This window comes from Amphiprion ocellaris, chromosome 2 (genome assembly GCF_022539595.1).
Source record: "Amphiprion ocellaris isolate individual 3 ecotype Okinawa chromosome 2, ASM2253959v1, whole genome shotgun sequence".
In the NCBI taxonomy this organism is placed as follows: domain Eukaryota; kingdom Metazoa; phylum Chordata; class Actinopteri; family Pomacentridae; genus Amphiprion; species Amphiprion ocellaris.
Window position 1 is genome coordinate 9,883,789 of NC_072767.1, and position 25,294 is coordinate 9,909,082.

Consider the following 25,294-nt stretch of genomic DNA (forward strand, 5'->3'; position numbering starts at 1 on the left):
TAATGCAAAGAGGTGAGCATAAATGAAAAATAATTTCTTTATTTTACTTGTAACCCATCCATAAATCATGTTAATTACAGAGTGGTTTTCAAATACAAACAAGGGAAATAGACATCCCAAACACATAAGCATTGTAAACAATACTAGTATTGCCACATAAAGGTCATGCGTGACTATGCTTTAAGCTGCAGATCCATCTGAGTCACAACTGTCATTTTTTGCATACACGAAACATAGTAGTGAGAGAGACACCTTTGCTATTACTGTGCACATATAGTTTTGTATATTTGTATGTTTTGGCTGTTAGACCTCATAAAAGCTGCTGGAACAGAACAGACATCTCCAGCTACTATGGGGCGGTATAGCTTTAAGAAGCAGTGCATGCTCCCACAGATGGCAATCACATTTTGACAGAAATTTCCCACCAGGTTTTTTTTTTTTTTCCAGATTTCGCAGATTACGGAGATCTCTGCTTTTGAGAAATTAAATAAGCGGTAGACCCACTGACCGCGGTCCCTAATCGTTAGTGGAATATCCATGGTGTGCCTGTTGCTACTGGTGACGCGTCTCTAACCACTGTAATCCCGCCCCTGACTCATATTATCCCCGTGATTGGCTGGTAGAAGTTCCCGTTGCCTTTACTGGCTACAGTAGCTGTCTGTTCGTTAGCTAGGTATATTTAGCTGATTGCATTATCGGATCAGAATTAACCTGCAGTCTTAAAGTACAGAGGGAAGTACACATAGTGAACGCTGTTCCGGACGATTACTAACTGGCAGTGTAGTTAGCTTACTAGTTGGGCTACCGTGAACAGCAGCTTTGTTATTTCTGCAAATTGTGCAGAACAAAACAAACGATTTTTGACATGTCTTCAGACGAAGACAGGGCCAAGGAAATTTTGAAGGGCTTCAAACTGTATCCTTTTTGCTGTGTGTTGGCGATGTTGTACAAAGATTAGACACATCATAGCAGGCTAGCTGTCGATCCTGTCAGTTGCTAGCTAGTTAGATAACGTCATCTGGCATTAGCAAGGATGGTTGTAGCATCTTGTCTGCTGCTACTAAAGGTTGGCTGCTGTGGCAAACCTGTTAGTCACCACCCTCAGCTGCAGACACAGCTACAGAGCTGTGTTTGCCATTACTGGACGAGACAACAGGGGAAAAAAATGCTGCTGTGTGTAGGAGCTGGGCACTTATATTTCTGTGAAGGCCTACTAGCTTAAATGACTGTCCTTACCTTGTGGCTTACTTGCTTGACTAAGTATTGAACGCGCTTGGTGGAAGCTACGGTTAAAAATGCAATAAAACACAACATACAGTAATAGTGCGGACGGAGTTAACGTCATTGACTCAGGAGGTTGACAGACGACAGTTGTTCTGTCACATTAACTTACCATTAGTAACTGAAACTTAAACGCATTTATGTGAGTAGCCATGAGCATAGTTTTATCGCTGTTCTATGATTTCGAATGTATTGGAAGTCGTCAAACCCAAGTGTGCTGTGATGAACTTCATTTCAAGAAGTGCGTTTTGCATGCGTTATCCCATCTACCAACACAACTTCCTATATTGTGATTTTGAAAGTGATGTGCACACGCATACATGCAGACGTTGTTTTTTCTTTGTATTTAGTTTTGGCATTTGTGATTTGAAATAGTTTAAACCGGATATAATCTAAAAATCCACGGGAACAGAGTGTCTTAGTCCCTGGCCGGGATCAGCCTTGCAGAGTTGCATTTCTGGTATGTGTTGTAAATCACCAGGTCAGCAGAATGCCATGGCACTAATATTAATTGTATGCTTGTTAATTGATGATATACTATTCCTTACTCTGTATTACGCTTGGTTCAAGGAAAACTCACTTGCATAAACCATTGTAGATTGGATAGGCAAAGGGCAAACCTAATGGTGGGGTTGATCTACATGACTCATTTTGGTCTTAAATGTTGTTTATATTTGTTTCATATTTGCAACACTTATGTACAGCCTGTATGTGCTGGAGTAAATGATAACAGTGCAGACATCTTGATCATACAGACTTCTCTTAGCCGTTTACTTTTCCCATCAAGCTGCCTGCTCAGTTTTTTGTTTTTTTCAGTTTGTGTTTGCTGAAGGCAGGTCTTGAGTATTAAATGTGGTTGATACCTGTGTGGGGGGCTGCACAGTGGCGTAGTGGTTAGCACTTTCGCCTTGCAGCAAGAAGGTCCCTGGTTCGCGTCCCGGCTTTCCCGGGATCTTTCTGCATGGAGTTTGCATGTTCTCCCTGTGCATGCGTGGGTTCTCTCCGGGTACTCCGGCTTCCTCCCACAGTCCAAAAATGTGCTGAGGTTAATTGATTATTCTAAATTGCCCGTAGGTGTGAATGTGAGAGTGCTTGTTTGTCTTTGTATGTGGCCCTGCGACAGACTGGCGACCTGTCCAGGGTGTCCCCTGCCTTCGCCCGAGTCAGCTGGGATAGGCTCCAGCCCCCCCCGCGACCCTAGTGAGGATTAAGCGGTGTATAGATAATGGATGGATGGATGGATGGATACCTGTGTGTGCAGTCAAATGCCACCTCTCTTGATTTTGAAATACTCATCTTCTAATAACTGATCTGCATTTATTAGGTTAAGTTTAAGCTAAGTTGCTTATAGGCCCATTGGAAGGCAATGCTTTAGAATCACCTTGGCTTTAATGCACTTTTGGAAAGCTGAAACCCTGCTTCAAAAGCCGAAACAGGCTTTCAGCTGCAAAAAGAATTCTGTTTTGACAGTAGCCTCTTCATGTCATGTAGACATCAAATAGTCAAGTGACAGCAGTGCAGAATGGCTCTATGCTCATGGTACACCAGTAACTGGCTGTGTTGTTCCAAGGCAAATCCAATCTAGCCATGCACCACAGACAATACGATTTTACTACTACTAAAAGTAGTTGTAGTTCCAAGAACTTAAAGTTGCCACAACAGCATTTTTTATTCACAGTGGTCTTTTAAGTTTGTGAGATCATATTTGGACTGAATTAACCCCAGTAATATCTTCTAAAATAGGATCTATAGCACTGCTGACTAAATTGAACCTATAGAGTCTCACCATTTCTACACAGAAGAAACAGAATGATAGCAAGCAGCAGCAGGAGCTCTGGTGCTCTCTTTCTACAAAGGAGCTAGTCAGGCACACTATTGAATTGTAGGTCATCCACATTTTGGTACGACTCAGAGCCCAACTCAGATGCGTGAGTTAAAGCTGTTTTTTTTAGCCTGTGTATACTGCTGGAATAATTACAATAGAAGCATATCTGTTATATCAGACCACATGAAATTGATACCTGAAAAGGTTAGGGTTAGGTCAGGGTTATTTAACTATGTATATATGTAACTTCTTCATCCCTGCCTATACTAACACTGAAGGGCTGAATGTTGATGTGTGTGGTGTGGTGTGTGTTCTTGGGGAGGTCAGACCTGTTGCTGAAGTGTGGTGATGCCTAAATCCATGATTTAGTGTAACCAGGATTTTCTATCTTGTGTCCATACAGCCTTATTAAAGCTAGCATAGAGGCTGTAATATTCTTATTTTATTTCTTTTCTTTCTCTTCCATCAGGCAACATAGCTACCAGCTGTTATGAAAATCTTTAAGAAGAACATGAACAATAATATCAAACTACCCCATTTCACTTTTTTACAGAGTACAGCAAAAATAAGCGATCATCTAGTGTTGTTTGTGAAGGTTTCACGCATTATTGATTAATATTTCTTAAGAAGATAGCACAGAGATCATCTCTAAGTTGCCCACACAAACAGTAGCACCTGCTGTAGTATAATTTCATATATTCAAATCCAAATTTGGCTCAGTTTATTGTCATTCTGTGTTAAATGAAAAAAACTACATATTTGTAAGAAATAATGACAAAAAATAACCTTTTTGTTATAATTTTTAAAATTCTAAATAACAATAGAGAGAAGAGCATAGTAGTAATAGTAACTGAACCATAGGATTTTTATATGACTGAGCCATAGCCATTTTGTCAGAGTAAGTCACTGGAAGCAGTAAAATCATCTGTTTTCATTCAGCCTGGCAGCTGAATTCACGTAATCTCTCGTGGTTTCTGCTCTAGGAATTTTAAATTTTTTTTAGATTTTTTTAAAATTTATTTTATCCATGCATTATCGGTACACTGCTTAATCCTCTGTAGGGTCGCAGGGGGCTGTCGGCAGTCTATTGCAGCTGCTCAGCACGTAGAGACAGACAACCAAGCACACACACACACACAGGCGCAGGGAGAACATGCAAACTCCAAGCAGAAAGATCCCAGCGATTGCGAATCAGATCTTCTAGCCATGAGGCGACAGCGCTAACCACCTATCCACCCATCTATTATCTATATCTATACACCTTATTAGGGTCACTAAATAATGTCAGTGCGTTTTTGGACTGTGCGAGGAAACCGGCGTACCGGAGTATCGAATGAAAACCTAAAAAGATTCCAGGCCCAGGCCTGGACGTGAGCCGGCTTCTAGCTGTGAGGTGACAGTGCTATTTTATATTTTTTGAAAATGTATCTCTGTGAACCATCAAAATAGACAAAAAGAAACGGAGGGTTATGGAGTGGCTTACTCAAGAAATAATAGCCCAAATTTGAATCCCATTGAAATGTTGCAGGTGGATTTCAAATAAGTAATGCATGCATGAAAACCCTTAAACTTCTTTGCACTGAAAGGAATTTGGCAGGAAAAATGGTTGAAAATTAGTTCTGAGAGACTGACTAATAATTATGTAAAAGGACTGCAAGATTTTTTTCTGCTAAATGAGGCCATACTAGCGTGTGGGGCCTCAAAGAATGTTACATTTGTTGATATTCGTCTTCAATTACTGATGGGGAAAAAAATAATTTTCCTGGTGGAGTTGGTCCAGTATACCAGCTGTATCTGCAGGGACTATCAAATGCTTGCTTGTCCAAGTATATCACATAAGCCAACAACTTCTTCAAATTATTGTACATACAGTATTTCATTTGATATTGCATTTAGAAAAAAGAGCACAAATATTCTTTTGTCATTGTCCTTCTAATGGTTTATTAGCTGTAGATTGAATGGAAAATATAAATTTCCAAATGTTCATTATTCTCTAATGTATTGTTTCTCTGTTTTCCATCTGCTATCCTGCTATCCCCACCCCTGTCACTCTCACCCCAACCTGTTGAGGCAGACGACCGCCTTCCCCGAGCCTAGTTTTGTCAGGCTTTGGTTTTGGTCTATCCCGGTAAACGTTTTTGATTTTGGTTCCTTTCCACTTTTGCCAAGTGCTTTTTCAGTGGCAATCCAAAAGGAACTAGAGATTTTGCGTTCTTTGTTTTGAATTTGTAAGATCTTTACTGTAGAATTTAAATTGCTATTACATGACAGTGTTGTGAATTGGCAGTATATAAATAAAACTTAAAGTTTAATTAATTGCAACTGATGTTAAAATAATTAAGGAATACAGAAATAGTCTGACTACTTTATAAAGCCTGTCTGATATGACTTGATGCTAATGCAGACACACGTCAATAAATTGGTTGATTAACAACAGACAGAAATAATAAATGGCAGTTATTTATGAATTATTTATAAAGTGAAAATGCTAAACATATCTAAGCATTGTGTAAACAATGAGTGCTGTCGAGCAGACAACATAATGATAATTTGCATTTGTTATAGTTTCTCATCTAAATGACTGCTTAATTGAAAAACGGTCAGCAAACTACTTGATCACTGATAATTTCTTTTTATTCAAGTGCGATTTCAGAAACAGTGTTTTTTTTATTGCCATTGCAGACCAACATGAAGTACAGTACAGTAATAAGCTATCAGACCCATCTAACGCTAGGTTCAGTTTTGTAAAAGTGATGCTGAGATGAGATGTGCCAACAGAAGTGGGGCATACTATATGTGTTGGTCCTTATAATGTTTTGTGTTCTTGTTCCCCTTCTGCCTGTGGTGTTGTAGTAGGATTTGGCTTAGTTCGCTCTGCAGATGACATGCCACATGCAAAATGTATTACAAAATTGTATATGATAGTAGATATAGCTATAGATTAGAAATTTGACTACATTATGATCATAGTTAAGCTTGAACACCACAAGCTCTGCCTTAAAATAAATCGATAGCCGGAATAAAAAAATCCCAATCTTTACATCTAAAGATTGGGATTTTTTAATCCTGCTGTCCATTTCTTTAATTAGTTATGAAGTCTTGCTTAGTTGAATTTAAAATTGTTCAGTAGTGAATGGGGCTGTTTGCATATTATCGTTAGCGTCAGTAAGTTGCTTATGCTTTAATCCATTAACATGTCTTTAAAAATGACTGCATACTAAATGATGACGGGACCTTTTCACTGGGGGCTCATTAGCTTATGTGTATGTTCTGACAAATGTGTGTGGACACCCTGGTGGTTTACACACACACACAACATGCAGTGCAGGGAGTTGCAGGGTACAACCTTGTATGATGTTACTGAAGCTTAAGCCAATTGCTGTAGAACATTTTCTTTTGTTTTGGTTATAAGAAAGTAGTTAATTTGGGGGATTAAAGAAGAGGGGCACACTTTTATATGTAGAAGAGCACAAGTAAGTGATGTTTTTTTTTCTTTCTTAAGCCAAAGTAGTGAAAGATCATCATTAATAAAGACAGTGCAATGTCACCTAACTTATTGTAGAAAGTGATTTTAGGAAACATTCAACTGAGCACAGTTCACGAGAAAGCCAGAGGAAGAAGTGGGAGATGACATGCTGTCAATGGGACCTGACTCATAAGGCTTTCTAATTTTTATATTTATTTATTTTTTCACATTTTTGCCTTTATTGAACAGTGACAGTGGGGAAATGTCCTACAGCGAAGGTGTGAGCCTGGTGGAAATGGAAGCAGGGATTCACTGCTTCAAGGCATTGGGCCCATGTGGCATTTGCCGTTACCTCTTGGCTATCAGGTCGTCCCATAAGGCTTGATGGAGGCCAGTGAAGCACTAGTAGATGTGGATTGGAGTTCACAATGGGTGATTCCAGATGAGTGTTTAATATTTATACAATATGATTATTGTAACTGTCCCTCTCTCTGGATGCTCTCTTGATATGTAGTAATTGTGGGATGAAATTAAAGCATGCATACAAGACATTTTTAGAGACCTGCTGAGATAACATTAGATTTTCCATTCATCTTGCAAATGTAAAAAATCTTGCAGAAAAGATAACAAGCAAATCTATAACCCAGTTATTGTACATTATATAACTTGCATTACAAGCTGGTCATTATTACAGTGGAACTTACAAAAAACATTTTTTAATTTTTTTTTGTCTTCTCTTGTTTTAAATATTTCCTTCAGAATCCTGACTTGCTCGATTATGAGTACTACGAGTTTAGGGAGAGATCCTGAATATGTGAAACACTGCAATGATGTAGTGTAAAAGAAGTTGTGTCAGTATATATGCTAAAGTGTCTAGTCAGAGACCTGGAGCATTAAAAGCTGTGTCTTTTGAGACTGTTGATGTTAGTGGTGAGGTGGGATGAAGGACTTCACAGATGGCGTGAAGTTGAGTGTGTGTGACACTAAGTAGTATCTGAGTGTGACAGGATGCTCAATGAACAGTCGTCTAGAACACAGAGCTGTGAGATAATAGATTTTTACTGGTGTCTATCAGTCTGATTTCCAGTGATATAATTTGCATCTCTCTCAGCTTGAGGTGGTGTCATTGTCCATTGCAATGTGCCACAGGGTCCTCAAATATACATGATTGCTGGGTTACCGACATTTTTTTGTAGAACTATACTTCTTTGCATGAAAGAAATCAGCAAAAAAAACTAATGAAAGATTTAAACTGAGCTGTCAGAAATACAGTACTACACAGGCCTGACATTCTATCCCTTGTCAGGCCTAAAGTCCATGCTTGAATGCCAAATTGGGTCCATCCTCGAAACAACAACATATAATACTGTGTTAACAGTATGGAAGCCATAATGATAACCAGTTTTATTTGATTTGGATTCACATAATATGACGTCACAATTCCACTCCTGCAGCTGCAGTTTCTCCTTTAGGGTAAATTCTGCAGTTCTACAATTTCGTTTAGCTGACATTTTTATCCACAGTGATGTACATCTGAGGGTAGATATAACACAATTAATTCAAATTCATTCTGCTCTGTTTTTTTGTATTAACAGAGTTACTTTCGGTCTTTTTTATTTTTTCAGAAATTTAGTTCCCCGAACTGTATGTTGAATTTTTTCACCGCTTTTTTTTTTACATGGTGATGCATTATTGCCCCTTCAGACTGTTGTATATCTCCTGGTGTATTCTTGAAGTATGAGAGACTGTAGTGTACAGTGGAAGTACAAACTAGGTCCTTACAGGCTCTGTGATTGACATTTTATTGTGTTAATAGTGATTGTGAAGGTCAAGAACAGCTGACCAACTGACAGATTGATGAGACAGCTTGCATTTGCCAGTATCATCTACACAAAGGCTTCTCCAACTTCCTCTTTCTCACTTTTACACTGGTATATTTAGGTTACCCATAAGTAGGGTTGTCAAGGTTAACCGGTTTTACAATAACCACGATTATAAATAGATATTCGTCACATTTTTCACAACCACGATTATCCGTAGAAAAGCCTCGCGAGAGGTGCAATGCAAGAAGCGTGAGCTGCGCTGAGTGGAGAGTAGAGAGAGAGTGGCTCCTTGGCCTGTGCGCGCGCTCCTGTCTAATCGGCATCACTGCGCGCACACACACACACACACACACACACACACACACACACACACACACACACACACACACACACACAGAGAGAGAGAGAGAGAGAGAGAATTATATGATCAGTTATGACAGATTCTTTACTCGAAGTGTCCCTAATATTGTGGCCGCTGTGCGCAATGAGGTTGCCAAGATGGGACTGTCCGCCGCACGCGCGGTAACTGTCGGTTTCGAAGTCAGCGGTCCGGCGGCCGGGCCGCCCCCCGCGCCCCGAGTTTCCTCCCGGAGCCAAAACAACCGGCGGGTCGGGAGCTCCGGTTACCTCCTGCGCCCCCGTTCCCCGCCCGTCGCAGCCGGGCTGCTTTCCTGCGTCCGCAGGCGAGGGGAAGGCGGCGGGCCGCGGCGGGTGGGGAATGGGAGCGCAGGAGGGAACCGGAGCTCCCGACCCGCCGGTTGTTTTGGCACCGGAAGCCCGTGCCCTCCTCCGAAGATGCTGTCGGCCCGGTCCCCTCAGCAGGGAGTGTGGTCCGGGAAGCCCCGCTGCCCGCTGACAGTGGTAGTGGAGGAGACAGTAACCTCCAGGACAGGGAGGCTGTCTGTCTGCCTGGACCTCCTGTCAGACTCTAGAGTTTTCCCTGGGAAATGATCCGGGTGTTTTGATTAATTGTTATAAAATTAGTGGTGAATTGTTTATATAAACGTTTTAGTAAAAATAAATAAGACTCCCATTTATCCTTTTTTCTGTAGTTATATTGTCTAAAATTGTGGAGGATTATTTAAAGCTTAAAATGAAGTGTTTTTAGAATCTTTAAATGTATTCTTTTTATGTCTTTTTGTTTTGTTTGATTTACAAAGTAAACACTACGTTATCAACCATACATTAAATTGCAACATTCCATAATACATAAAAGTCTCAAAGAGGCACTTCACTAGAACCGATAAATACATATTGAACATAAATAAGTAGTAATTATACATCATTTACAAGATTCCCAGACTGAATATTTGCTGTAATGTGCCTGCCAGTTTTTGTAAGCATATTTTTGTCTAAATTAAGGCAGTATTTGCTCATTTTTTTCCTACATCATATAAGCAGCAGCACTCATATATAAAAAGAGCATTTAAATCCAATCCATGTGATCAGTATCGGTAATCGGCATTCAAGGATGATCGGTATCGGTGATCAGCAGCAAAAAACCTGATCGGCACATCCCTAATTATTATTAATATTATAGAGAAAACAGCACAGTTTTTAATGCCAATCTTATAATTTTATTTTGTTTTAATGATGGCAGCTAAAGAAGCCTTTAAGTTCCTCAAGTTAATGACTGTTTTGTAATGCAATTTGCACTTTTATTTACTACAAAGACGTGTTGGAACAATTTATTTTATTTTATAAGAACAGTAAATGTTTAAAAGTTTAAGTATTATTAAAGAGTTTATTTAAATACAAACACTGGGTTTTTTTCTTTCATAATGTCGATAATCGTGAATAATCGTAAAATCGCAATATTTCCTTCCACAATAATCGTGGCTCAAAAAATTGAAATCGTGACAATCCTACCCATAAGCTGATGACCTCTGGCTGGATTTTGAGCAATATGACTTTATAAAGCATTAAAGCTTTCATTGAATTTTTGGGCCAATGGTATGCTTCCATTCATCAAAGTGAAATACTAGTGTATGACCTTCTTTGTTCAGAACAGGTCGTTAGTTCTTTTTAAAACAGTTGCTATTCAAATAAAACAGACACTTGATGCATATCTCCTCTGATAAAGTATATAATTACATATATTACCTTCTGCGTTCATCTGGCTCTTCTGCAAGTCTTAGGCACTAATACATTTTTTTTTCTTGGTGATTACTTTCAATAGTCTGATTCTCCTTGGAAGAGTTTTCTCATCCATTCACTCCCAGGAAGATTTTCTACCATGAGCTTTTAACTTGTGTACTTAAAATGTCTTGGAAATCATAGTTTAAACTATACCTACTGACTACATTCAGTAGTAGCCAAAATTCTGGAAAGAACAGTTGCAAATCAATTATGTGAACATTTACAAAGGAATAGCTTGTTTGAAGAGTTTCAGTCAGGCTTCAGAGTGCATCATAGCACAGAAACAGCTCTGGTGAAAGTTACTAATGACCTTCTCATAGCGTCAGATAATAGACTGGTCTCTATACTTATTTTATTGGACCTTAGTGCAGCATTCGATACAATCGACCACAAACTTTTATTACAGCGACTAGAACATTCTATTGGCATTAAAGGGACAGCACTGGACTGGTTTAAATCCTACTTATCAGACAGGTTCCAGTTTGTGCATGTCAACAATGACTGTTCTGAGCATACTAGGGCTAATCATGGAGTTCCTCAGGGTTCTGTCTTAGGACCAATACTGTTCACATTATACATGCTTCCCTTAGGCAACATTATTAGGAAGCACTGCATTAATTTCCATTGTTATGCTGACGACACTCAATTGTATTTATCTATGAAGCCAAATGAAACTAATCAGCTAGCTAGACTGCAAGATTGTCTTAAGGACATAAAGACCTGGATGACCTATAATTTTTTACTACTAAATTCAGACAAGACTGAAGTCATTGTATTTGGCCCCAAACATCTTAGAGAATTGCTTTCAAAGCATATAGTTACTCTGGATGGCATTACATTGGCCTCCAGTACTACTGTGAGGAACCTCGGTGTTATCTTTGACCAGGACATGTCCTTTAACTCGCACTTAAAACAAATCTGTAGGACTTCCTTTTTCCACCTGAGAAATATTGTGAAAATCAGGAACATCCTGTCTCAGAGTGATGCAGAAAAACTAGTCCATGCATTTGTTACTTCTAGGCTTGACTACTGTAATTCCTTATTATCAGGTTGTCCCAGTAGCTCTCTGAAATATCTACAGCTGATCCAAAACGCTGCAGCCAGAGTACTGACGGGAGTTAGCAAGAGAGATCATATTTCTCCTATATTGGTTTCTCTTCATTGGCTTCCTGTTAAATCTAGAATAGAATTCAAAATCCTTCTTCTGACATATAAAGCTCTTAACAACCAATCTCCATCATATCTTAAAGACCTGATAGTACCATACTATCCTAGCAGAACTCTTCGCTCTCAGACTGCGGGCTTACTTGTTGTTCCTAGAATCTCTAAAAGTAGAATGGGAGGCAGAGCCTTCAGTTATCAGGCACCTCTCCTGTGGAACCAGCTCCCAGTTTGGGTTCGGGAGGCGGACACCCTCTCTATTTTTAAGACCAGGCTTAAAACCTTCCTTTTCGACAAAGCTTATAGTTAGGGCTGACTGGGGGACCCTGACGGGGTGAGCTGGTGTTTTCATTTGCAAAACTGACTTCCCCTCTTGACGTCCCTTTAGTTTGCCCCTAGTTATGCTGCTATAGACCTAGACTGCTGGGGAACCTCTCTTGATGCACTGAGCCCTTCTCTAACTACCTATGTATTTACTATATATACCATTATTGCATTACATTCACTCTGTTTCTTTCTGTGTCCTTTCTCCGAGTGTCCCTGGTCCCAGAGCTGGATGCTGGATGCTTCAGATGTGTGGCTGTGTTTTATGGTCCTTGTGTCCCACCCCCCACCTCTCTATCTCTACCTCTCTATCTGTATCCCTCTATCTCTACCTCTACCCCTCTATCTCTACCTTTCTACCTCTTCTGTCCCTCTCAACCCGCCCGGCCAGCAGGCAGATGGGTCCCCCCACATTAGAGCCGGGTTCTGCTCGAGGTTTTTTTCCCTGTTAAAAGGGTGTTTTCCTTGCCACTGTCGCCTTTTGGCTTGCTCTGGGGGTCAGGCATATGGGTTCTGTAAAGCGTCTCAAGACAATTTGACTGTAATTGGCGCTATATAAATAACATTGAATTGAATTGAATTGAATACATCCAGTGAGTAAAACCAGACTCTGTTTTAGCCTTATTCCAGTCTTGCTCTATCATGTTACATTTAAAGGTAACCAGGTGCAGGACTTTATTCACATCGTTTTGAACAGTCACAAAAACTCTTAGGACACCTAGGCTGATATTCAACACAGTTGACTTACTGAATATAGTTTTAGACCACTAAATTATTACAACTGGTATTCTTATGTTGTTGCACTAAAAATGGAAGAGGAATAGTAAAACTGTGAGCTTTATTCAAACTCTGTTAGCCTAACTGAAGAACAGTTCATAATTCCCTTTTATGAAAACTGTCAACATAAAATATTCACGTCCAGTGCTGTAATTGGGTTTTTGATATGAGGTAAACAACAATTCATCCATTATAGACTTTCTGGTATTCATGCACATGAAGAGCACTTGTTCCTGCCTGAAACTCACCCCTCCATTGCACTTAGAAGCATCTGGTAACCTCCCAGTCTCAGGACTTTGTGACAAGCAGAGAACTATGATTGCCCATATAGGAACTTTCATCTATGTTTGTTTTTTTAAGTTTGGTTGTTGTGACTTAACCTTGTCCTGATAGAAACTGGATGAATCTTCGGGATGCAGAGACAGGCAAAGTGCTGTGGCAAGGAACGGAGGACCTCTCTGTACCAGGAGTAGAACATGAAGGTACATTTGCACACAAACCAAAAATAAGATAAGATAAACTTTATTGATCCCTCACCAGGGAAATTCACAATTTGGACAAACAAATCGGACACACATACTTCAATCAGCTACAACATTAAAAGCCCTGACAGGTGAAGTTGATAGCATTATTTATGTTTTTGACATTCAATGTTCTGCTGGGAAACCTTGGATCCTGGCATTCTTGTGGACAGCTTATACCACCCACCTAAAATGTGTTGCAGACCATGCACATAACCAGCAGCAGCCACCCCCAGCAGGATATGTGTCCTGCCACACTTCAAAAAACTGCTCAGGAATGACTTGAGGAACATGAAAAAGAGCCCAAGAGGTTGATTCAGCCTCCGAACGCCCCAGATCCCAATCCAAAGAAGCATCCATGTGATGCACCAGAAACTTACCAACCTCTTGGTGCCAGACACCACAGGACATATTCAGAGGTCATGTATTCATGTCACAATGCTATGGAGTTGTTTTTGTGGCATGAGGGCGAAGCAGGTGGTTGTGTTGTTGTAACGGATGAATGTATAGTATACAGTATAAAACAGAAGTGAGTACAATGTGTAATGTCACATACATGGAAAATTTTAAAAAATATATGACTACTCCATTATGACATTATTTGTTAGTTAATTAGAGTATTTCCACTTCTGAACAATTACAAATTCTTAGAAGAGTTTATTGAAAACACATCCAAACATAAAAATTGTGAAAGTAAATACACCTTGGATCACTGACAGACCAGTAAAAAGCATTTGATCAGTGAAGAAAAATTAAGTACACATGGTTGCTATTTAGTCTAATTGTAAACATCTCAGAAATAAATCGCACATGTGTGTACTTCAAACTATGCAGGGAGATTTTTGGCTGCATTATATTTTCTGTTTATTTTAACTAACATTACAGACTGTTGATAGTCTGTAAATCACTTTTTTTCTTGCCTCACACTAATGCAAAAATAATATGCAGTCGTATGCAGTAATTGTCGTCACTGCATATCACTGTTGTAATGAAATGAATTCATGTCACAGTTTCAAAAAAAAAACTAAATTTGTAATCCAGTAAGTTTCTGATCAGGCATCTGACAAATAGGCTTTATTATTGTTAATAACATCTCTGGGGTGAGTGTGTGGATGAGGGGGGTGGGGGTAGCAAAAGGGGTTGGGAATAGGAAGACAGCAGATGAACAATAAACAACACAAGAACAAACGATACAAACAAAACAATGAACATTTTGGACGTTGGTGAGGCCCATGGGTAATACAGTTATGAGTCATTAGGATGTAATGTTGAATATCTAGTGGCTTTTTAAATATCTGTGCGTGTCAGGAAGTTTGTAATAAAATGTCTCAAAGAAAAAAATATTAGAGTTTAAGCAGGCCTAACATAGATGTTAAGTATCTGTACTTGGCCTAGTCACAGGTCTCCATTAGCAGGTTGCAGTCAGTTGGAGCCACACACTTTGCCTATTTAAAAGAAAACCTAAAACACTGCGGTTAGCTGAAATAACTCTGGCCACCATTTGTCATATATTAAAACTGATCAAGTAACAAGTCTTAAACCCCAAGATCTGCCAATGTTCCCTTATTGTAAGGTGTGAAAACTAAATTGGTCTTGTTGTTAGAAGTTAAATATAGTTTCCTACTGTCGTTTCAGCTCGTGTCCCAAAGAAGATCCTGAAGTGCAAAGCTGTGTCCAGAGAACTGAATTTTTCTTCCTCTGAGAAACTGGAGAAGTTCAGGTTGGAACAGAAAGTTTTCTTCAAAGGACAGTGTCTAGAAGGTAATCAGCAAAAACACTGACAAATCTGGCAAAACTACTTACATGGACAAGAATAGAATAGAATAGAATATGCTTTATTGTCATTATACAGTGTATAATGAAATTGGAAAGCTTCTTCTTTTCAGTGCAAGAAATCTTAAAAAAATAGTGCAAAACAGTCTACTTACAAATATACATATAAATAACAGTGTGAATATAAATAGCAGAGTGAATGAGGTACTGGTGTATATTGCACATTTCACATTATATTGTTGGCTGGGTGTGAGACATGAGACATGTGAGAGTTCAGGGTGGTGATGGCTCTTGGAAAGAAGCTGTTTTTAAGTCTGTTTGTCCTTGCTTTAATGCATCTGTAGCGCCTTCCAGAGGGCAACAGATCAAAAAGCTGAGAACCAGGATGTGAACTGTCCTTGATGATGTTCTGAGCTCTGCTGAGGCACTGGGAGGAGTAGATGTCCATGAGGGAGGGGAGAGGACAGCCAACAATCCTCTGTGCTGCTTTGACTGTCCTCTGAAGCCTCACTCTGTCTGCCTCAGTGCAGCTCCCATACCAGGTGGAAACACAGTACGTCAGCAGGCTCTCTATGGATGAGCTGTAGAAGGCCAGTAGCAGCTTCCTGTCCAGGTTGTTCTTCCTGAGGACTCTCAGGAATTGTAGCTGCTGCTGAGCCTTCTTTATGACAGCTGTGATGTTGTCTGTCCAGGAGAGGTCATCAGAGATCTGGACCCCCAAGTGTCCTGAGCTTGAATGAGATATTTGTTCTCACATATGTGGCCAGTACTATTCCACTTAACTATTGGCAGCAGTATAACAATGCACCAACATCAGAATAGAGCAGATGCAAACAAATTAACACAGATGTTATGACCCAGCTGTCTAGGGTACCCGAACGGCAACAAAAGAAAGCAAAACCAACACTTTACAGAGTGACGGGCTAGAATTTATTTTGAAAGGAGTGTGTTCACACTCGTACTGTAAATGCTGTCTCTTTGTGTATCTCAGAACTACTTATAAATCATCTAAAAAGCTGACATCAAGGGAATAGACAGATAGACCTCAGTACCATTAAGGTACTTAGACAAGTCCTGTGGTCACTGCTGGAAGACACTGATAACCTGGTCTGCCTGTCTTGCATTGTTATTTGGAAGACACTTATTGCAAATAATGTGTACCTCCTTAGTTGACAATATGTATTCTTCAGCTTCTGCACTAGCGACAGCCATAGTTGGAAGCATTATGAATTCGTAGTCCATCTCATAATTCTCTTATTAAACATGTAATATTAACATGTAGTGTGATACCTACTCATATACTGTCACGGGGCCGGCGGGTAGAACCCAGAGTGCAGGCACACAGAAACAGGCAGGACTAGTTGAATTCACAAGCAGTTTATTCACTGACAAACCACAAATCCAAACGGAACTGAGAAACCCAAATCAACCAAACTCCATTCACTAAAGTAAAGGTTAAACAACAAACTAGAAGCCAAACTAACTAAACCAATGAATCAGGCTGAAACTGAAACTAAAGGTGGTTAGCAATTCGGCTAACAAAACGGCTGACGTAAAAATACCAAAATCCTAACGGTCAGGGTGAGCAGGCTCATAAACCGGCGGTCCAGGGGACGCGCGCTGGGACCGCAAATCGTGCGGCAAGGAGCAGCGGCGGGGAACCGGAGTCCAAACCATCCGGCAGATCGGCCGGGCGAAGCAGGGCCGACGAGCTGCAGGGTCCGAGGCCTCTTCCAGAGGCGGGTCAGGAGACCGCGTTCCAGTTAACAGCTGGAACGGCAACACTGAGGGAAAACAGACAGCGCGGCCAGCCGAAACTGCAAGAAGAACAAATACATATTAAATCCAACACAACCAGAGAATGCGCGATGTAGTGCACTAATGACCAGACCAACTTGTCACCGTAGCAGACACTAGAATCTGGCGGAGACTGGAGGGACGAGCAGGCTCTTATCAGGCGCTGATGACTGAACAGATGCAGCTGCGCTCCTTCCGCAGCTGGAGTCACTGAGCCCCGATCACCAGCGCAGCACAGAGAGGGAGGGTTGCGTTATTATTTTTAACGCATTATGTTCGCTGTAATTAATTAATCGAAATTAACGCGTTAAAGTCCCTGCCCTAATACACACACACACACACACACACACATATATATATATATATATATATATATATATATATATATATATATATATATATATATATATATATATAATGAATCACATTTGGACATATCTGGTAGGGGCTTAAAAAGTGAATTTCACATCCTGGCACACACGTATTCACACGCTCACAGCTTGTCACGTCAATTAACAAGAAAAGCACCCAGAGAGCACAGTACTGCACCAAGACTGTTCATTACCTGACCCTGCGCTGAACACAGGCGTGTGTTATGCAAGTGTACATACCGAATCGCGTGACCTAAATATGTTGCGGGCGGCGGGAATTGATGGGACTCAGAAACACCCCCACAATTTAATCAGTTGTTCCTTGTATCATTTCTGACCTTCCCTGAAAATTCCATCCAAATCCCTTAGTCCATTTTTGAGTAATGGTGCTAACAGATGAATGATTCACATATGCCAATTGTCACATAACTCTGCCGTGTTCCTTTGCAGATAAATGAATCTAACTTCCCTTCATTCTTCAGAGCTCCAACAGATCTGGATGCAACAGCTTTCATCACGGTGATTTGTCTGGTCTGTGGTCCGCTCCTTTCAGCCATTCTCCTATTATGTTTTGTGGTAGAAAAGTGTTATCAGTCGATGATTTTTTATTTTTTTTGTATTCCACCACAATATTGCACGGGTGTAAAACAGTTTACTTCCGCTTTGGTGAAGAACATCAGGGAATTAATTGTTTTTCACGGTCTGTAGCAGTAATTTTTGTTGGTAAATGAGAGACATCAGATTCGGACATGTCTGCATCTTCAAACCAAAAACAAGGAAGTGAATTCGGTGATGTATGTGTATTATGGTTGTGCTGGGGAGTGCTATGATTGGTGGAACTCACAGGAGGCGTGCCAAAATTGCGGAAAAGTTGTGGTGATTGGACATAATTGCTAGGCCGCGCAGAATTCACGGCGATTGGTTGAATTGGTGTGAATTCGCACGATCACATCGCGAATTTCTGGAGGGATTGCCTTACACTCCTGCTGCTTAATGGGAGAACTGAGCTGCCAGTATTCTGAATCGTGGTCTGAACGATCTCACTGGTGAGTCTGGAACCATATTTAGTTTGAATTATATTCATAGTTGAGAAGCTGGCTTACAGCTGTATGTTGAGCCAAATATAGTCAACATGTGCAGGGCGACTTTCCGCTCAGTGTCGAATTGTTTATTACTCCGCCAAGGAACGCAGCGGAGTTATGTGACGATCGGCGTACATTTGTCTGTGAATCTGTCTGTCCGCCTGCAACATTACTCAAAAGCAGATTATGGATTTGGATGAAATTTTCAGGGAAGGTCAGAAATGACACAAGGACCACCTTATTAGATTTTGGCAGTGATGCGGTTTATAGTCTGGATCCACGGATTTGTTCAGGATTTTCCATTGTGAGATATAGCGGCCGGCACGGCGTCGCTGTAACCATGACAACAAGTGAACACTGTTTTAGTTCCCTGCTTCAATTCACTCGACCCGTTACATATTTCGGTCACGCAATTCGGTATCTGTACTACATAATGTACGCATGTATAACACACGCCTGTGCTCACGCAAGGTCATTTTGTATTTGTTTAGTTAGTTTGTGTGTCGATCTATTAAATGGCCACAGTCTATCTTGCCGTGATTTCTGAATACACAAATTGAGGAATGAACAGTCTTGGTGGAGCACTGCACTTTCTGAGTGCTTTTCTTGTTTATCTTTTTTTCCTTTCTCCTCTTGTCTGTCCCTCACCTGTTTTCTGAACTCAGCTGAGATGTTTAGCAGCTGGAATGCAGAGACCAATTCATTGGCAGAGTAGTGTCATGTGGGATGGCTGAACTCATACCTAATTGGTCTGTGTGTTTCCTGAGCTGATAAACTAATGTTGTAAACACTGGAAAAGCTGTGCCAATAAAATAGAAGTGACCCATCAAATTTAAAATACCCGAAATGCATTGCCAGAGACGTTTCAGGGATTTTGAGTCATTCTGCGCCGCAGATGCTTTAATTGCGTTACAATTTTTAATCTGATTAATTGTGGTGCTGGATTAATCCGCATTAACGCGCTAATTTTGACAGCCCTAATATATACATTAGGGCTGGGATTTTAATGCGTTCATTTCAATTAATTAATTGCAACGAAAATAACACGTTAACGTAATTCACACATTTAATCACTCCTTTCTCAGTTCCCTAATTTCTGGCCCACCAGTAACTCTGATGAACACTCCAGCCCAGTAGGTGGTGCTAATAAACCTAAAGTCTGTTTTCAGCTGCGATGAAGAAGCACAGAAAGCACTGATTGATGTCAGCACACTGGTAAACAGTGAAGGAAGATGAGATGTATTAAGCTTGTTGGGAAGAAAGTTTTCTTGTAAAAATCTTCCTGATGGCAGCTTTGATAAAAGCCTGGTTGCGTGAAAATTGTGCAACAAAGAATTTTCTTATCACCGCATCACTTCAACCCGACGGTAAAACATGTTGCTGTTAGCACCAGAGCTAATGTTAGCTACGACAGTCCTGCTAACGGCTAACGGTGTAGCCATCCCATAACCGATCACTTTTCTAGACAGTGCTTGAGTTTACAAAAATCCTTAAAATGTTGAATATAATCACTATAATTGCACTTTGATAGTAGACAGATGAAAAATGCAGATAAATAGAAATGAAACAAACATTTTTGTTGTTTAAGTTTTTACCCTGTCGAGGCTCCACCTCCTTGGAGGAGGAATAAGTTAAACAACAAAAATATCTGTCTTTTAATAGCTTAATTAGAAACTTGTTGTTTACAAAAATTACATAAATAAAAATTTGAATTCCTAAAAAAAACAGCCATCAAAATGACACCATTTATCAGACCCAGAAACTATGAAAGCAGAATGAATCTAGGGATTTTCGACATTTGAAGGTCTCTGAACTACTTATGCTGATGTTATGTGCCATACAGTGGGAAAAACAACTAAATCCAGGCTTTACATAATCAAAATCACTTTTTTCTATGTGTCCCATTTTAAAATTTTTTATAAATTTTAAATTAGAAGCACGTATGTGTCTAGTCATTGATTCAACTGTCAACCACAATTTTATTTGAATGGAAAAACTTCACTTATTGTGTCAAATATTGCTTTTTGACAACATGCGATTAATTGCGATTAATAATGACAAAGGCTGTAATTAATTAGTTTAATTTTTTTTAACGCCCCAATTTTTTATTGCAATTCAAGTAGTTCAAGTGGAGTAGTGGTTAGTGCTTTCGCCTTGCAGCGAGAAGATCCCTGGTTCGCATCCCGGCCTTCCCGGGATCTTTCTGTATGGAGTTTGCATGTTCTCCCTGTGTATGCGTGGGTTTTCTCCGGGTACTCCGGCTTCCTCCCACAGTCCAAAAAATATGTTGAGGTTAACTGATTACTCTAAATTGCCCATTGGTGTGAATGCGAGTGTGATTGTCTGTATCCCTGCCTTCGCACCAAGCCAGCTGGGATAGGCTCCAGCCCCCCCGTGACCCTAATGAGGATCAAGTGGTGTATAGATAATGGATGGATGGAAGTAGTTCAAGTCCAATGAGTAGCTTGAAATGGTACAAAGGTAAGTGGTGAACTGCCAGATGTTTTAAAAAAAAGGGAACAAGAAATGGGTTAACAACTTAATGCTGTTCTGCAGCAATGGAGGCTGATCAAGCCTTGAAAGTTGGTGCTACCAACTTGTACAGAGTGAGAGGTACCCTGAACCAAAATGGCTACCAGTTCCTTCTGCAGCGCCATGCAGTACCCTCTGGTATGTCCCTAGTTGGTCAGGGGTTCATCCTACAGCAAGATAATGACCTAAAACATAAGTCCAAGCTATGCCAGAACTACCTTAGGAAAAAAGAACAAGATGGTAAGCTTGCCATCTTGTTTAGAATACATTTTGTTTTCTAAGATTTTTTTAACTTCATTTGTTTATTTGTTCTATGCTTTCATTTCAGAGTACAATGAGACAGTGACATGCATAATTTCCAATAAAAAATGGAAAAACTGGGGTGTTCTAATACTTTTGACTGCGTGCGTGTGTGCGTGGTATTAAACTACATGTTAGCATTAAATGTTCAATAAGGGAGAATTATGGAATGGACAACCCAAAAATATAATGCCTTCAACTATGGTTGTTGTAGTGCGAGGCTTAAACATGCAACCAGGGTGATTTCAGAGTCACAGTTAATGTTAATGTTATTATTGAACATTGACATGTCCTGAAATATACTGTCTTTTAATTTGTACTGTAGTACTGTAGCTGTTAAAATGAAGGAATGGCTATTGTCACCATTATACAAAATCTATTCCTATTCCTCATCCCTCAAAGGACAATAGATTGAGAATTTCCAGGTCATCAGTAAATTTTTATAATGTTCTAATTTCATCCAGACTTCAGCAGTCATTACTTTACAAAATATAAAGGAGTGGGAACAAACCACTCTCCTCTGGACAAGTGAAATACAATTATTTTCACATCAAATAATACAATGATAGCATCTTCCATGGTCAAATTCAGTTTTTTTCTGCTGCAATCCACGCTGTGTTTTTAGCCAGCTGAAATCAACAGGCACTTTGCAGAACTTGCCAGCTGAGTGCTTTGGAAGTGCAGAGTTTTCTTTAGCTGATGTACTTGATATGATAAGGAAGATGCTTGACAGTATTGTGTTTTAAGTACCAATGAACTATAAGAATCAGCTAGGTGTTCCAAGGATGGTAGAGAATTGATACAAAAAGAGCCACGTTATTTGCTTCTTCTTCAATGATGTTCAGCTAGTCTGTTCAGTACCCGTGTAATTAGAATGTGACAGATGTATCAGTGTAGTTTTTGTCAGTAATAAGTTTGTCTTCTGGGTTTGTCACACTGCACACAAATATGTTATTTACCACCCTGTCAAATCTGAATGTTTTAAAAAATAACCAAGTTTGTAAAATTAGATTTTAAATTTGTTAAAAAATAAATAAAAAGTATTTTCTATTTTGAAATGCTCAGGGTGTGTTTGCTGAGCACACAGCTTTTACATCAGTCTAAATGAACCATACCAGCCGTGAGACAGACAGATTGGCTTGTTGTGTTTTACCTCTTCACTGCTAAATTCAACACTGTGTCAGTCATGTTAAAGTGTCAGCTGCCTGATAATACAAGATATCTTCAACCTGCTGGCTTACATTACTGTTAGTCTTTGAAAGGACACCTGTGCTGTCAATAAATTAATGTTTGACAAGAAAAGGAGGTTCGTCTTCAACACAGTTCATTGAGCTGTGATCTGTTGTACACTGTTGTCTCTTCCCTGTTTCTGTGTGTTTGCAGCACTGTCTCTGGGGCTCTGCTGTACAGAGTTGAGGTTACAGGAAGCCCCAGAGGAGAACACGCAATCTACACAACTGTTTGTATGTTGGTGGTTTCCACCTAGAAGAGATGGGAGAATTTCTGAGAAAAATCTCAGAAATAGTACTTACATCATTAGGGTACTCTGATGCACTGAATAAACTTTGGACTCATTATTATGATGCTGTGAGTTATTAAAACAGTGCTTGGACCTTTGTCTGTGTCTCTATCCAGAATGGTTCTTCGAGTTTGGTTTTGTTATCCCCAATTCCACTAACACATGGCAGTCTCTGATAGAAGCAGCTCCAGAGTCCCAGATGATGCCAGCCAATGTTTTAACGTGAGTGTCCACTCAGATTAAATTTATCTCAGTTTTTTGTTTCTGTACTACTATCACATTAAGAATGTTATATTTGCCATCTCCACAATTTAGTATTGTACAACTGTGATTTACTTTTCATTAAACCTAATACACCAAAACAAAACAACTTTATGCAACAGGCAAATCAGATTTTTTTACACAACTTTGTCCATTTTTACTTGAAGTCCAAGTAGCATAGTTTTAGCAATTCAATAGCTGAGATCTGACAGCATGGTATCATTACCACAGTGAATTCAGACATGTTGGAAATTGACCAGTAGGTTAAATTAACTTCTTTGGAAGAGAAGTTAAGATCAGAGTTGTAAACGTCAGAGTTTATAGACCACCTCCTGCTCCAGCTTTGGGCTGCTCTATTTCCAAGAATCAAACACAAGTTGCAATCAGCTGAAGTTTCCGTTTAACTTTACTTTCATTCTTACAGTCACAGCTTTACGCATTCATGGACTTCTGTTTATGTTATGTAGTAAACATGTTTTTTTATAGATAAGTAAATTGTCAGAGAGATTTAATTTTTTCAAGCTAACATGTGTCTTTGTGTTCCAGTGGTAACGTGATCATAGAAACCAAGTTCTACGATGATGACCTCCATGTCAGTACTTCCAGGGTACGACTTTTCTACGTCTGACCTCTGCCTCCTCAGTCCACCTTCCTAAATGCTGACATCCTGCCAAGGTCTGTAAATTACCAAGGTTAGCTACAATTTTCAGCAGTACACAGCTTATTTCCGACTTGGGATCAACACCCTTGGGTAAAATCCAGCTGTGGTGCCACAGTCAGTGAAGCGAGCTTTGTTTTTTGTTATACTCTTGTTTTGTGTTGACTTGAATACATCTTCTAGACCTTGGGAGAAAGGGGAAGAGGAGGAGAAAGAACTCTGTCATTTCCACTTTTCCAGGATCATCTCTCTTCCACTTTTTCTCCTCCAGACTGTTTCACTGTATGGCCACTGATCTCAAGTCAACCAGGGAACCTCTCTGCAAAGACATGATTTTTGCTTTTTTGTTATCTGCCCTCTCTTACTCCAAGGTTGCATTTACTCAGGAACAGAACATCAGACTTATAACCTTCTGCAATTAGATCTTCTCCTTTCTGTCTGAAACACTGCTCTCCATGTGTCACCCGTTTACACACAGGCTTGTCAGTGTGGAGGGAAGACGATACAAGCAAGAGGTCTTCATCATAATATAAGATTAGATAAAATAAGAGCTTTTGTCATTGTAGATGGTACAACAAAATTTAGTTGGTAGACACAGTGCATATTTAAACAGAAAATAGAAAAAAAAAATTAGTCCACGATAATGTCCTTTCACTGTGTCCCATTCCAGAGGTTACCTTCTTTGAAGTTCCAGTTTCCTGACAGTATATTATCATTGGGAAATAAATCTGTCGCGTTTCAAAGGCCCATCAAAAATGCAACCTTTTTTTTCTTTACATTTGGGTAACAGAATCTGTACAACTTGTGTCATCTTTCTAGTCCACGATATCCCAAATTGTTTTGCACTGGCCAGTTTTTGTCTACTTGTAAAGTAAGGAAATAGTTCTGACTGCTGCAGTAATTGCAATTGTACAAATACATGTTGACATATTTACTTGTGCACACATCAGCTTACTCTTAAAGTCCCTGAATGCGTTGTTAGTGGACTCTCTGACGCTAAGTATTGGAACTGTTGATGTAACCTTAGTTCTCGGAAAACCACCACTTTGCAAGCAGCCTCTGAAGTAGGACACACTTTCTACCAACAAAACCTTTCTTGTTTTCTGATACATGAACTAGTGTGGAACATTGGTTTCAGTGCAGTACAGTAGAAGGCAAAGTGCCACTACAAGAGCCACTAATTTAACTGGATTGGTTCTTGAAATGAAAACCAGCACACTGTTATCATGATGACACATTTGAATTGCACTGTGTTTGAGAGACATTCATCAGTAATCAAAATAGGGTTTTATTGCATTGATTTATGTGCTTGTACTTGACCTTCAGAGCTAAACTTACTTCACATATTCAGCTTATCTGGTGTAGACCAAAACATGCATCCTTCATTATCAATGGTATACAATTTTATCCCAGCTAGACCCAAATGTCAACAGCTTTGTAAGGTCTTTACCGCAGCTTTCCTCTGTACATTCTGGACAGATTTCTAACTTTGACTTCCCATCCAGTTCGCTCTGTTTATGTCATTGTTTTTTTTAGCTGGAAACTGAGCTGTGTAAAATAGACTTGTGTTTTAATTTGACAAGAGTTGTGGATTAAAGTTATACAATGTTGTTATAACATGATGTGTGTGCAGTTTTTATTGTGCTACTTTTAAATAAGGCAATATGCATCTGTGTGTTGGATG

The 25,294-nt window shown here is 39.7% G+C and overlaps 1 protein-coding gene across 2 annotated transcripts; it reads left to right on the forward strand.

The window, feature by feature from the left end:
• Positions 1 to 648: 648 nt before the first annotated feature.
• pde6d (phosphodiesterase 6D, cGMP-specific, rod, delta) lies at positions 649 to 25,232 on the forward strand. 2 transcript variants are annotated; one of them, XM_023282721.3, is made up of 6 exons: positions 649 to 915; positions 13,190 to 13,278; positions 14,953 to 15,078; positions 22,808 to 22,913; positions 23,499 to 23,627; positions 23,794 to 25,232. In XM_023282721.3, the coding sequence occupies exons 1-5, from the start codon at positions 866 to 868 to the stop codon at positions 23,578 to 23,580; spliced, it is 453 nt and encodes a 150-aa protein (XP_023138489.1). In that variant the 5' UTR covers positions 649 to 865; the 3' UTR covers positions 23,581 to 23,627; positions 23,794 to 25,232. The 2 variants fall into 2 exon arrangements, with proteins under 2 accessions (XP_023138489.1, XP_023138488.1); XM_023282720.3 differs by having other exon boundaries at positions 650 to 915; positions 23,499 to 25,232.
• The last annotated feature ends 62 nt before the right edge of the window (positions 25,233 to 25,294 follow it).

Bases quoted from the DNA above. Each gene is read 5' to 3' on its own strand.
- pde6d (XM_023282721.3), top strand. From the start codon at position 866: ATGTCTTCAGACGAAGACAGGGCCAAGGAAATTTTGAAGGGCTTCAAA. The intron at 916-13,189 runs GTATCCTTTTTG...TTGTCCTGATAG, and splicing joins ATTTTGAAGGGCTTCAAACT to AAACTGGATGAATCTTCGGG. The intron at 13,279-14,952 runs GTACATTTGCAC...CTGTCGTTTCAG, and splicing joins ACCAGGAGTAGAACATGAAG to CTCGTGTCCCAAAGAAGATC.